This window comes from Nycticebus coucang, unplaced genomic scaffold, assembly GCF_027406575.1.
Source record: "Nycticebus coucang isolate mNycCou1 unplaced genomic scaffold, mNycCou1.pri scaffold_43, whole genome shotgun sequence".
NCBI lineage: Eukaryota > Metazoa > Chordata > Mammalia > Primates > Lorisidae > Nycticebus > Nycticebus coucang.
The window spans coordinates 448208-463014 of NW_026515577.1; the positions used below are offsets into that span (position 1 = coordinate 448208).

At 36.1% G+C, this 14807-nt stretch overlaps 1 protein-coding gene across 1 annotated transcript in view; it reads right to left on the reverse strand.

Annotated features, from left to right (window-relative positions):
- Positions 1-14807, reverse strand: part of LOC128579269 (ankyrin repeat domain-containing protein 26-like) — a 57485-nt gene that overhangs the window by 40574 nt on the left and 2104 nt on the right. The window contains exons 2-3 of the mRNA XM_053581438.1: positions 4323-4525; positions 2932-3018 (exon numbers count right to left, since the gene is read on the reverse strand). Coding sequence (XP_053437413.1) covers positions 2952-3018; positions 4323-4525 — 270 coding nt within the window. The 3' untranslated portion in view covers positions 2932-2951. The remainder of the gene's footprint in view (positions 1-2931; positions 3019-4322; positions 4526-14807) is intronic.

The window sequence follows — 14807 nt, forward strand, 5'->3', positions numbered from 1 at the left end:
GGTTTGAACCCGCCACCCTCGTTATATGGGGCTGGCGCCTTACTCACTGAGCCACAGGCGCTGCCCTCTCTCACTTTATTTTTATGTTCCTATTAAGTCATGTATTTTTCCTCATACTTCTCTTAATAGAAATGCAGAATCATTGTCCCCAAGTGAATTATTTAATACAGTGCCTGGTACAGATGACAAAAGTAAAAGGGGGAGAAAAATATCTCGGTGACATTGATCACTGACAAGGTACCACCAATGGTTTGTGAAGTGTGTAGAGCAATATCTTAGGAAAAACTGATGACTGCCAGAGGAAATAAAAAAGCTTAATGAACTGCTAATATTTTCATACATAATACTAAGTCAAAAGCTATCTTAGCTCCCTATGGAGTACAATGCACCAATGATTTGTAGGAAAAGCACTGCCCCTACTCCATGTTCTTTCTGTTTATTTGCAGGTGGAGATTAGGTTTCAGGTGGCAGGGGTAGCTTGAAGTCCAATATTAATATGAGGAGCACATTTGCAACTTTGTTTCTAATTTTTCATTCTTAAATATAGGAATATTGTAATATTATATACAGAACACAAATGTATCAGCAAATTTTAGCTAATTAAGAAGATTCTCTCATAACTGGTAACTTACAATCTATGTCCCAGGGAAATCTAAGTGTCTAGAGAGAACACTGTAGGATTAAGAGTCAAGGAAGTCACACCTAGAGAGGCACCATGCCTCCTTTAGCCAGACGACTGTGTTTCTGTTTTGTATAATATGGTTTCATGCATTTTTTAAAGAAAATTTATATTTGTAAAAAAATTCCAAAAACCCATAAAACTCATTAATGTAATCAACCCCCTAAATTCATATTAGAGGCAACACTGGGTCAGAGAGATTGTAGTTTGTCTAAAGTCAAAAAGGAAATTAGCTTCAGCCCGGGAATGGGCTTTAGGTCACCTTCTTGAACGTGGAGTTCTTTTTCAGCTACTTTCTGCACATTGATAAAACCACACAGATTTTTAAATATAACTCAGAGAAAATGCAAGGAATATACACATTTAAAATAAACATTCCTTTCCTTCCGAAAAATTATGGGAGAATATTTCCTCCAAAATCTTCCCTTTCACTGCATCTGTACTTATACATTCTTTCATCATTATTCTATAAAATGATACATTATCTGACTTTCCTGGTAAGAGCCAATGAGGACATTTTATATTTGCAGAGTATTTAACACTCATTTTCTTTTTATAACCAGTAGTTCAATTTCATGACTCGGAAGTACGTAGACCCTGATCATCTCATGTTTTTTTTTTCTAAAAAAACAAACACTAAGTAAGCCAAATAATGAAGAAAAATTTGTAAGCTAGTATTTTGCCATTTAAGTATTAAAATCATCATGAAAATTAGTTGCTATTTGTTTTTGTTCAAACAAATGTTTTATGTTTTTTTGTAAATTCTTTTTGAGACAGGGCCATGCTATATTGCTCAGGTTGGAGTGCAGTGGCTATACACAGGGATGATCACCGCACGCCACAGCTTGAACTGCTTGGGCTCTAGAGCTCATCCTGCCTCAGACCCCCACAGGAATGTGTTCCTGTGAATGGCCTTTGTAATGTCCCCCAGATTAAAAATGGCCAAACATTAGATAAGCAATTTAAATCGGACAACACAGTTGAAGTAACTTTTTCTTTATGGCCTCTACAATTGACACAGCTTGTCATCATCAGATCTATTTTGAGATTTGCAGAAATGAATTCTTACTATGAATAAAATAAAATGGCTATAATACCAGGTTCTTGTTACATCTCCAAGAGAAATGGGAACCATGTGTTCCTTTACAAGAAATTCTGAGTAGGAGGAATTAATTGATTCTCTTTGGTTGTCATTGCTATTTACACATCTTTGATACTTTTGCCATCTTGGTCTTGGATCATTCAAGCAATGGTCAAATAGAGAGGCATGAGTAAACTTCATTTTAAAAGCTCAATTAGTTGCTTGATTTCACTATTTAAAAAGTATAATACAATTGCCCAGAAAGCTATACATTTTATGAAACTTGATACAAAACCGCCATAAGTTCAATGGTAATTAAGGACATATGGTTATGTAATAAAGTAAAAAAAAAAAAGAAATTAATTAGAAACAGAAATTAATATTTCTTTGTATTACAGGCTTATTTAATTCATAAAAAGTGTCTATGTTGGATTCCTATAGGTAGTAAACATCCTATGTGGTTAAAGTTTTGGATGGCAATCATTCCCTTGTGATTAGGGGTGGAACACTTTAGATGGTGCAGGAAACCTTGAAGTGTTATGAAACACAGTCACAGTGAAATCAATTACAAAGTAACTCAGAGCACCTATGGGTATTCATTCGATTATTAGGCAATAATGTTCAATGCCCTAAATGTAACTTAAATGTAGCTTTTTAGAAAATGTAAAATGCATACAGTAATGCATTTATGGGGTACAGTGCGCTGATTTCATACACAATTTGGAATGCTTACATCATACAGGTTAAGATCTATCTCTTTATGATTTAATAAAAAATTAAAAAATAAAAAATGTAAAATGCATCAGTTTAGTTATATTTATCCCATCAAGGTAACAAATGGGTATCTGTTGAAAATGAGAGCACCAGGGACTTAAAATAAAATTTCTGTTTCTTTTCTTAATTAAGGTAGATAATTATGATCTTTGCTTAACATGTTAAGTCAATTAAACAACTCAGCATTTCAACAAATTAAAAAGAAAAGTTACGTCAGAAATTTGAAACTCAAAAGAAAAAAAGATAACATAACTAACTTTGGTTAGGTAGTTCACTAGGCTGTTATCTGAAATCTCTGGGCTTGAGGCAGAAGATCACCAAGGTTCCCTTCAAATAAACTTCCTGTTGAAAACTACACTTTTTAAATATTTTCAATACAAGTGAATCTAGAACTGACCTTATGGCAAGAGTGATACATCAAGATCTGTTACTCTTTTTTTCATCAAGCAAATCAGCAGTGTCTTCTGTTAGATTCTGATGAATTCTATGAAGATTGCAAAAGATGAGTGGTTAGTATTTCATTTTTCCTAAAGCATTCCTAAGTGGCTTGCAATTTAATATTAAGAAGTTGGCATAAGTGTAAATAAAATGTCCATTTAAACAGTGTTTTGTAACTGAAAATGTGTCTGGGCAGGCCTACTCTGTGCAACTCCAGTTATAAAAGCATTCTAAATAAGAAAATAGTTTCTAATAAGAAAATAGTTCAAGTGCAGAGGGGAGAGGTATGGCTGTCAATGATGCAAAGATCAACAGGGTACGCTCGCTGCCTTCTGTAATGGCTCTCTTTATAATAAACACTTGAGGGTATCATTAGAAATACTTATGTTTGGAAAGCAACTATGTGCAATAGGGAATATATCAATTTGCTTGACTATACTAAACATTCCACAACAAAAAAGTTAGAGAAAAACTTATTCTCTTAAGCCAGTACAAAGATTAAAAAAAAAAAAAAAAAAAGTTCCTCAAAGACTTCTTCAAGCACTTGCTTTTGCCACCCTTTTACATTTCACCTACTATATGGGGAAAGTTAAGTATTGGGCACTGAGAGATAATTCAGAGCAACAACTTCTAGGTGAGAATGAGATGGCTGAGTTGGTGATCAAGAAAAACTTCAGCAAGCACCGGTGGAAATTAGCTGCTAACACTGTTACCAAGGCATGAGTGGTGGGGCCTAACCTTTTTGTGTGTCTTCCATACCTCAGGCTGACCATGGCATTATTTTTAAGAACTTCGTGAATTATCCATTCCTTTATCTCTGTGTTAATCAAGTATGCAAGTTTTGCAAATATGCCTTTGTGTTGAGTGGAAAAACTATACCAGAAATTTTTTCTCAAGGTGCCCACTAGTGCCAAGACCAAAGATCACAGCCAAGAAAAGTTAATTTTCCAGGTGCCAGAAGATGCTGAAAGAATAGTTGTAGTACTTGACTATTTGGGTTTAAGTTGTAATCTTCATTAGATTAATGAAACTCATTAATATTTTTACCTAGTGGAATGGTGGCAAGAAATTTATAACAATATCACTGTCTAAATTATAAAGCTACAAAAATATCTAGCTGAAGGAATAAGAGATCAGGTTCACTACATAATAATTCATATGAAAAAATTTCATATAAAATCATAAAAAGGGAGAAAAACAAACTGCTCTGAATGAATATTTCAAAATTAAGTTCACTAAGACCTGTTTTTATTTCCAAATAATTTCATGAGCTTCCCTCCCTAAAAAATTATGCATTGAGGAAAATTAATGAACTTAATTTATTTTCTATGATTTTGTGTTTTGACCTACTCTCTTAGTTTTTTGTATGACAATTTTCTAATTTTCAATTCTTTTAGATAGAGTTGCTTGTATTTCCGAAATGTGGTTTCATTGATTTCTTCTTGAGAAGTTTCTGTTACAGAGATTTCAGATTCCAGATATGCAATACAGGATTTCATCTGAGCTCCTGCTGAAACAATATGCTCTAATTTTCCTTGAGATGATGCTCCAGTCTAAAACAAATTGAAAGGATACATTTTAAAGAATTATAATATGAATAGTTATTGTATATTTATTTTTTAATGTGTTGAGTCAGTGATGCCCTGAGTAAGTTTAAACATGGGGAGAAAGCATACATTGCAAATGTTCATCATCAAGATCAACTAAGTTGGCAAAGCATCTATAGCTCAGCAGCTAGGGTGCTGGCCACATACATTGGGGCTGGTGAGTTTGAACCCAGCCCAGGCCTGCCAAACAAGGACAATTATAACACACACACAAAAAAAATAGCTGGGCATTGTGGTGGGTGCCTGTAGTCCCAGCTACTTGGGAAGCTAAAGCAAGAGAATTGCTTAAGCCCAAGAGTCTGAGGTTGCTGTGAGCTGTGACACAAGGTTACTCTATTGAGTGAGACTCTGTCTCAAAAATAAAAACAACAAAAAAAGTAAGCTGTTAATATAATTCAATATTAAATATAATTATACAAAAGGAATCATTATGTTAGAACTCATGTAATATGATCATTCAAAGAATATTAGAATCAATTTAAATTTTAAAAATGTTAAATAGTGTATCTTAAGAACAATTCAAGAGTGTGGTCTAATTTCTAAATCACAGCTTTTTCTTTCCTGTGGATCTATGTTAACTTCTCTTAATAATCAAATGATTTTCTTTTTGTTTTATTTATCAAATAGTAACTGTGTACACTAATGCATTTATGAAGTAAAATGTGATTTGATAGACAACGTGGAATGCTTACATTTAAACGATTAACAGAACCATCTCCTCGCTTACTTATTTGATGTGGTAAGGTATTCGTACGCTTTTCTTAATAGTTTAGAAATGTCTCATTGCATTATGTAAATTAGGTTATTCTTCTTAGTAAAGTATCTCAAAAATGGGGAAAAAAGTATCCAGTGTATTCAATACTAGTATGAAATCAGTATATAATCACCTACACATTCACAAGGAGGTCAGGAGCAGTGTAGGACCAGCATGGAAAGCAGGTGCCTGCTTGCAGAGGCTGGCCGACCCTCTGGCAGAGGGGTAAAGACAGGGAAGTACTGTCCTGCAGATTTTTTGGACTTGGGTGCTCACCACAGCTGCCTTGGGAGAGCCTGCGTGAGAGAGTGAACTTGAATGGTGCCCAGTGGCAGGGATTGAACTACCAGGCAGGGTGTAACTTTGATTAGGTTGGCTGCCATCAGAGGGCTGTCATTGTGGGAGGGCCACTGGGAAGAAACAGCCTGCAGGGTCCCAGCACGTGACTGGCTGTGGTGCACCTGATGAGCTGGGTAGCCATCCTTGGGGTGAGGTGGATGGTTCTCACATCCCAGAAAAGCCACATTGTGGCCAAGGGGCACTGTTTGGAAAGTTGAGGTGTGTATCCTAAAAAGTCTGGTAAAAGCTTCAGGCCCCCACCCTGCTATGCCTGAATGTTAATGAAACCACCATGCCCTGACTGAGGGATAATAAGTCAGAAAGAAGGAAGCGGGTTTCCTCAGCAACTAGACAGTGGCTTCCCACATCCATCTTATATAGCAGAATCAGCATGTTTGTTTTGCATCTCCAACCCCCAGAGTGCCACCTGAAGTCCAGGTAATATATTGCTATCTGAATGTATATTTAAAATTTTTTCCTTCTAATTTTTTTAAGTTTTTCTTTCCTTGTGTTTTATTTTTTCATTTTTAATTTCTTGCATAATAAGGATTCCATTTTGTGTTAGCATTTCTTTGCTTTTTAAACTTACTTTTCTATTTTTTCTTTCCTTCCTTTTTCTAGATTTTTCTCATCTTTCCTTCATAAATTTTTCAAATGAAAACTAAGGTATTCCTCTATCCCTACTTTTTCCCCCAAAGTTTATAATTTTATTTATTTTCTTAATTTTATTCTCATCTGTTTTGTTCTCTTTCATTCTGTATTTTATTTATGGGACAGAGCCTTGCTCTGGGGCCTAGGCTGGGGGTCCATGGCATTGGCATGGCTCAAGGAGGCCTTAAAACCTGGGCTTGGGTGTCCTTCTCACTTTAGACTGCCAAAGGACAGTATTAGTAGGTCCCCCCAGTGACACAAAGATGTTTTCCTTTTGTATATGGTGGAGGCAAGGTCTTGCTTTTGGTCAGGCTGATAAGCAGCTCTTGACTGTGGAGAACCCAACTTCCTTGGCCCCTCAGAGTCCTGAAATTGCATGTATGGGTCAATGCACCCTGTTGAACACCACTATTACTCCCGTATTTCTCTTCCTGTCCTTTCTTTTCTTTTTCTTTCACCCTTGTTTTCTGTTTCTTTTCTCACTTCTCATTCATTTCTCTTTTCTTCCTTTTGTCCCTGTACCAAAAGGCCACTCCAACATTCAAGCACAGAGACAAGAACATTTAAGAAGGAGGACGTGAGAGGAAAAAGTAGGGGAAGGATATGGATAAAGAAGAAAGCACATATGAGGAAAAACCAACAAGAAAAAAAATCTGGCAACACGAAAAACCAAAAGATCACCCCTAAACTCAAGGGACCATGAGGCAGCTACCATAGAGGATCCTACCTAGAAGGAAATTATGGAAGTAACATCAAGGGAATTTAGAGTATGGATGGCAAAAATGATGAAGGCAATTGAAGGGAAAGTGGATAATCAATGAAGGGAAATCCAAAAATTGACTTAAGAAGTGAATAAAAGATAGGAAAGAGGTACTAGACCTTAAAGAAATAAAGGAGTCACCCAGGGAAGTTGAAGATGCAGTAGAAAGTACAAATAACAGATTAGATCATGGAGAAAGAAGAATCTCAGAGCTAGGGGATATGTCTCTTGAGCTAACTCAGGCACTTAAAGAGGCAGAAAAGAGTAAAAGCAGAGCTTAGAGAATTATGGAAATTCATGAAGCATACAAATACACAAATTAAAGTGATCTCTGAGGGGAAAGGAAAATAACCCAAATGTATAGAAGCCCTTCTAGAGCATATTGTAAATGAAAATTTCCCAAGCATCACCAAGATTCTGACACAGTCCTCTTAGATGCATATCAAACTCTGGTTCATCTCAACAGACACATTGTAATGAACCTGTCCAAGGTCAAAATTAAAGGGAAAATTCTGCACGCAACCAAGAGTAAGCACCAATTTAATTATAAGAGCCAATCCATTAGGGTGACAGTGGACCTTTCAGCTGAAACTTTGTAATCCAGAAGAAGGTGGTCTTTGACATTTAACTTTCTTGAATACAACAATTTTCAGCCCAGGATTCTGTATACTAGGTTTTAAATTTGACAGAGAAATCAAATCTTTTATTGACATGCAAACATTGATGAAATCTGCCACTACACGTCCAGCTCTGCAGAAATACTCAGACCCATTCTCCATACTGACCATCACAATGGACCTCCAAGAAAAGTAGACACCCAGAAACTGAAGAACAAAACATAGCTTCCACATTGGTGCAAAAAATAAAATTAAGCAATGGACCTTCACAAAATAAGGTGAATAGAACTCCACAATACTTAACAATTCTCTCAATGAATGGCTTGGAATCCCCACTGACAAGGCACAGACTGGGTGACTGGATAAAAAAGCACAATCCATCTATATGCTGTCTCTAGAAACACACCTAATGTTGAAGGACAAAAGAAGACTCAGGGTGAACCAGCAGTTAAGTAAGCGAGGAGATGATTACCATTTGCCTGAATTATTGTTTTCCAGTCCTTCATCCTTAGTCTTGTTTTATCCTTCAACATGTACAATCACCACATTATACCCCATAAATGCATTAAGGTACACAGTTATGATTTAATGAAGGAAAATATATTTAAAATATTAAAAAACAAAAGGAAATCAGAAAAGGAGGGGTTGCAAGTTTATTTTCAGAGACAATTGTATTTAAAGCAAAAAAGTAAGTAATAACAAAGAGGGTCACTATATACTGGTCAAGAGAAAAATAGAACAAGAGGACATTTCAATTCTAAAAGTATATAACACCCAACTTATATGGTCCCAGATTTATGAAGCAAACACTAATTGTCTGAACAATATAATATCCTACAACACCACAGTAGCTAGGGACTTTAACATTCCTCCAAGAGAACTGGACAGAGCCACTAAACAGAAACTACACATAGAAACAAGGAACTTGAATGCTACCCTAGATCAGTATGCTTAATAGACATATATAGAACACACAACCCCAAAGCCAAAGAGAATATGTTCTTCTATCAGCCCATGGATCATACTCCAGCCCACAGACACAAATCAAACCTCAACAATTTTTTTTGAAAATTTGAAATAATACTTTGCATCTTTTCAGTTCACCAGGGAATAAAGATAGAAATCGATTGCAACAAAAACCTTCATCCACACACAAAGTCCTGGAAACTACAAACTTTATGCTACACGACAGTTGAATCAAGGAGGATAAAAGAAGGAAATTATTAGATTTCATGAACAGCATGACAATGAAGCCACAGATTCCCAAAACCTGTGGGATACTGAAAAAGATGTCATAAGAGGAAATTTCTTACATTAGATACCAACATAAGAAATATGGAAAGAGAGCACATCAACAGCCTAATGAATCATCTCAAAGAAATGGAGAAGGAAGAGTAATCCAATTGCAAACCTAGCAGAAGAAAAGAAATAACCAAAATTAAATTAGAAATAAATGAAGTTGTAAACAAAAGAATCATTCAGAAAATCAATAAAATGGAAAGTTCGTTTTTTGAAAAGATAAATAAAATCAATAAACCTTTGGCCAGATTAAATAGAAAGATAGCATTAAAATCTCTAAAACCTCAATCAGAAACAAAAAAAGGGGAAATAACTACAGATACCACAGAGATACAAGAGATTATCTCTGTCTACTACAAGCAACTCTATGCCCAGAAATTTGACAATGTGGACGAAATGGACCAATACCTGGAATCACACTGTGTCCCTAGACTTAACCAGGGAGAAATAGAGCTCTAGAACAGACAAATATCAAGCACTGAAATTTAAATAACAATAAAAAAGCTTCCAACAACAAAAAGAAAATCCCTAAACCACATGGCTTCACGAGAATTTGATCAAATCTTCAATGAAGAGCTTATACCTACCATGCAGAATGAATTCCAAAACACTGAGAAGAAAGAAACCTTCCCTAGCATGTTCTATGAAGAAAATATCACCCTGATACCAATACCAAGAAAAGACCAAACTAAAAAGAGAACAACAGACCAATTTCACTAATGAATATCGACAGAAATATACTCAACAAAATCCTAGAAAATAGATTTTATCTATACATTTAAAAAATTATATGTCATAATCAAGTCGGCTTCATCCCAGTGATGCTAAGATGAAGCTAGTTTAACCTACACAAGTCCATAAACATAATTCACCATATCAATAGAAGCCAAAATAAAGACCATAAAATCCTCTCAATAGATGCAGAAAAAGCATTTGGCAATATTCAGCATCTTTTTCTAACAAGAACACTTAAGAAAATAGGCAGAGATGACACATTTCTTAATTGGTTGAAGCCTTCTGGGACAAACTCACAGCCAATTTCACACTGAATAAAGTTTTGCACTTAGAACTGAAACTAGACAGGATGTACACCATCACCACTGGTATTCCACATAGCTCTGGAAGTTTTAACTAATGAAATCAGGAAAGAGAAGGACATTAAGTGGATACAAATGATGGCCGAGGAGGTCAAACTTTCACTCTTTGCCAATGTTATCATTTTATACTTAGAGAACCCAACTGATTCAACTACATGACTCCTGGAAGTGATCAAGATATAGAGTAATGGTGTGGAGTATAAAATCAATGTGCTCAAATCAGGAGCCTTTGTGTATGCAAATAACAATTAAAATGAGAGGAAAACAGGGACACAATACCCTTCAGAGCAGCTTCAAAGAAAGTGAAATACCTGGGAATATACTTAACCAAGGACATGAAAGATCTTTACAAAGAGAATTATGAAACCCTAAGAAAAGAAATAGCAGGAGACATGAATATATGGAAGAATATGTCATGTACACGACTGGGAAGATTTGCATTGTTACAATGTTTATAAAACCCAAAGTAATGTATGGATTCGATGTAATTACCATTAAAATACCAACATCATACTTTGAAGAAATGGAAGAAAGAGTTCTGCATGTTGTATGGAAACAATAAAAAACCCATAAAGCCAAGGAAATTATTAATAATAAAAACAAATCCAGAAGTATCACTCTACCAGACTTTACATTATATTGTAAATCCACAGTTATCAGAACAGCATGGTACAGGCACAAAAATAGAAATACAGGCATATAGAACAGAATAGAAAACGTAGAGATGAAACCAGCTTCTTATTGCTATCTGATCTTTGATAAACCAAACAAATAATCACTATTCAATAAATGGTACTGGCAGAACTGGATAATTCACATAAAAACTGAAAGTAGATCTGCACTTTTCGTCAACTTGCAAAAATTGAATTCAAGATGGATAAAAGTTTAAATCTAAGACATGAAATGATAAAAGTCCTAGAAGAAAGTGCAGGGGAAAACTTGATGATGTAGACCTGGGGAAAGATTTTATGAAGACTCAGTTGGCAATCCACGACAATACCAAAATTAAACAAATGGGACTTAATTAAGCTGGAAAGTCTCTGCACAGGTAAGGACACAAAAACTAAAGCAAGATGCCATTAATCCCCCACCCTCCACCTCCCTCCCTGCTCCCTCCCTCCTCTTTCCCCCTTCTCCGTATTATTACGTTGTAATAATACGGGTTATAGCTTTCATGTGAAGGTCCTACCTTAGTGTCAAAGGGTGAGTACATTGGGTACTTTTTCTTCCATTCTTGAGACACTTTACTAAGAAAAATATGTTCCAGCTCCATGCATGTAAACATGAAAGAGGTAAAGTCTCCATCTTTTTTTAAGGCTGCATAATATTCCATGGTGTACATATACCACAATTTATTAATCCATTCATGGATCAATGGGCACTTGGGCTTTTTCGATGACTTAGCAATTATGAATAGGGCTGCAATAAATACTCTAATACAAATATCTTTGTTATGATGTGATTTTTGGTCTTCTGGGTATATGCCCAGTAGAGGGATTACAGGATTGAATGGCAGATCTATTTTTAGATCTTCAAGTGTTCTCCGTATCTCTTTCCAAAAGGAATGTATTAATTTACATTCCCACCAGCAGTGCAAAAGTGTTCCCTTTTCTCCACATCCACGCCAACATCTCTGGTTTTGGGATTTTGTGATGTAGGCTAGTCTCACTGGAGTTAGATGATATCTCAAAGTAGTTTTTATTTGCATTTATCTGATGATTAAAGATGATGAGCATTTTTTCATACGTCTGAAGGCCATGTGCTTGTCTTCTTCAGAGAAGTTTCTCTTCAAGTCCTTTGCCCAGCCTGTGATGGGATCCCTTGTTCTTTTCTTGCTAATGCATTTGAGTTCTCTGTGGATTCTGGTTATTAAATCTTTGTCAGAGACATAACCTGCAAATATCTTTTCCCATTCTGAGGGCTGTTTGCTTGCTTTACTTCCTGTGTTCTTGGCTGTGCAGAAGCTTTTCAGTTTGATCAAGTCCCAGTAGTGTATTTTTCAAGCAGCTTCAATTGCCTGGGGGATCCTTCTCATGAAAAACTCGCCCAACCCAATTTCTTCAAGGGTTTTCCCTGCACTCTCTTCTAGTATTTTTATAGTTTCATGTCTTAGATTTAAATCTTTAATCCAGTGAGAGGCTATATTGGTTAATGGTGAGAGGTGTGGGTCCAGTTTCAGTCTTCTACAGGTTGTCAGCCAGTTCACCCAGCACCATTTGTTAAATAGGGAATCTTTTCCCCATTGAATGTTTTTAATTGGCTTGTCAAAGATTAAATAACGGTAATTAGCTGGATTCATCTCTTGGTTCTCTATTCTGTTCCAGACGTCTACTTCTCTGTTTTTGTGCCAGTACCATGCTGGGTTTTTTGTTTGTTTTTGTGGTTTTTGGCCAGGACTGGGTTTGAACCCACCACCTCTGGCATATGGGACCAGAGCCCTATCCCCTTGAGCCACAGGCACTGCCCAGCATGCTGTTTTGATCACTATTGATTTGTAGTATAGTCTGAGGTCTGGTAGAGTGATTCCTCCTGCTTTGTTTTTATTTCTGAGTAATGTCTTGGCTATTCGAGGTTTTTTCTGATTCCATATAAAACTAAGTATTGTTTTTTCAAGATCTTTAAAGTATGACAGGGGAGCTTTAATGGGGATTGCGTTGAAATTATATATTGCTTTGGGTAATATGGTCATTTTAACAATGTTGATTCTTCCCAACCATGGCATGGTATATTTTTCCATTTGTTAACATTCTCAGCTATCTCTTTTCTTAGAGTTTCATAATTCTTTTTATATAGATCTTTCACGTCCTTTGTTAGATAAACTCTAAAGTATTTCATCTTCTTTGGCACTACTGTGAATGGAATAGAGTCCTTAATTGTTTTTTCAACTTGACCATTGTAGGTATATATAAAGGCTACTGATTTATGAATGTTGATTTTGTAACATGAGACGCTGCTGTATTCCTTGATCACCTCTAAGAGTTTTGTAGTAGAGTCCCTAGTATTTTCCAGATATACAATCATATCATCTGCGAAGAGTGAAAGTTTGATCTCTTCTGACCCTATGTGGATACCCTTGATCGCCTTTTCTTCCCTAATTTTGCTGGCTAAAACTTCCATTACAATTTTTTTTTTTTTTTGAGATGGAGTCTTAAGCTGTCGCCCTGGGTAGAGTGTAGTGGCATCACAGCTCACAGCAACCTCTAACTCCTGGGTTTAAGCGATTCTCCTGCCTCTGCCTCCCAAGTAGCTGGGACCACAGGTGCTGGCCACAACACCTGGCTATTTTTTGGTTGTAGTTGTCATTGTTGTTTGGTGGGCCTCTGCTTTGGATTTGAACCTGCCAGCTCAGGTGTATGTGGCTGGCACCTTAGCCGCTTGAGCCACAGGCACTGAGCCTACTTCCATTACAATGTTAAAGAGCAATGGAGACAATGGACAGCCTTGTCTGGTTCCAGATCTGAGTGGAAATTATTCCAATTTAACTCCATTCAATATGATATTGGCTGTGGGTTTGCTGTATATGGCCTCTATTAGTTTAAGAAATGTCCCTTCTATACCAATTTTCTCAAGTGTTCTGATCATGAAGGGATGTTAGATGTTATCAAAAGCTTTTTCTGCATCGATTGAGAGAATCATATGGTCTTTGTTTTTTAATTTGTTTATGTGCTGAATTACATTTATAGATTTACGTATATTGAACCAGCCTTGAGACCCTGGGATAAAACCGATTTGGTCATGATGTATGATTTGTTTGATATGTTTTTGGATTCTGTTTGTTAGAATCTTGTTGAATATTTTTGCATCTATATTCATTAGTGATATTTTTCTACAATTTTGTTTTCTTGTTGGGTCTTTTCCTGGTTTGGGGATCAGGGTGATGTTTGCTTCATAGAACGTGTTGGGTAGTCTTCCTTCTTTTTCTACCTTTTGGAACAGATTGAGTAATCTTCAAGGGAATATGTGAATCCTAGTAAAAGTGGAATGTAAATGTCTTAGCCAAATAACTAAGAGAATGCCACAAAAGCTATGTTAACTAGTGTAATGAAAATGTGTCAAACGGTCTACGAACCAAGTTTATGGTGCCCCATGATCATACTAATGTATACAGCTATGATTTAATAAAAATAAAAAAAAACTAAAGCAAATAAAGAACCTTTGGAATGGGAAAAGATATTTGCAGGTTATTAATCTGACAAAGGGTTGATAATTAGAATCCACAGGGAATTCAGATTAATCAACATAAAAAGAATAAACAATCCCATCTATCACTGGGCAATTGTCATGAACACAACCTATGAAGAAGACAAATGAATGGCTAACAAACATGAAAAAAATGGTCTTAATCATCACAGAAATACAATCAAAATCATTTTTAGATATCACTTAACCCCACTCAGAATAGCTTACATCACAGGGTCCCAAATGAGATGCTTGTGCAAATGTGGAGAAAAGTGAACATCTTTACACTGTTGTTGAGATTGCAAACTAATAGAGTCTCTTTGGAAATAAGTAGGGAGAGTCCTCAAAGAACTCAAATTATACCTCCCATTTGATCCCACAATGCCACTACTAGGCATCTACCCAGAAGAAAAAAATGGCACCTTATCATAAAGACATCTGCATTTGATTATTGCTGCTCAGTTTACAATCACCAAGATGTGGAAACTACCCTAGTGCCCACCAACTCATGAATGGATTAACAAACTGTGGT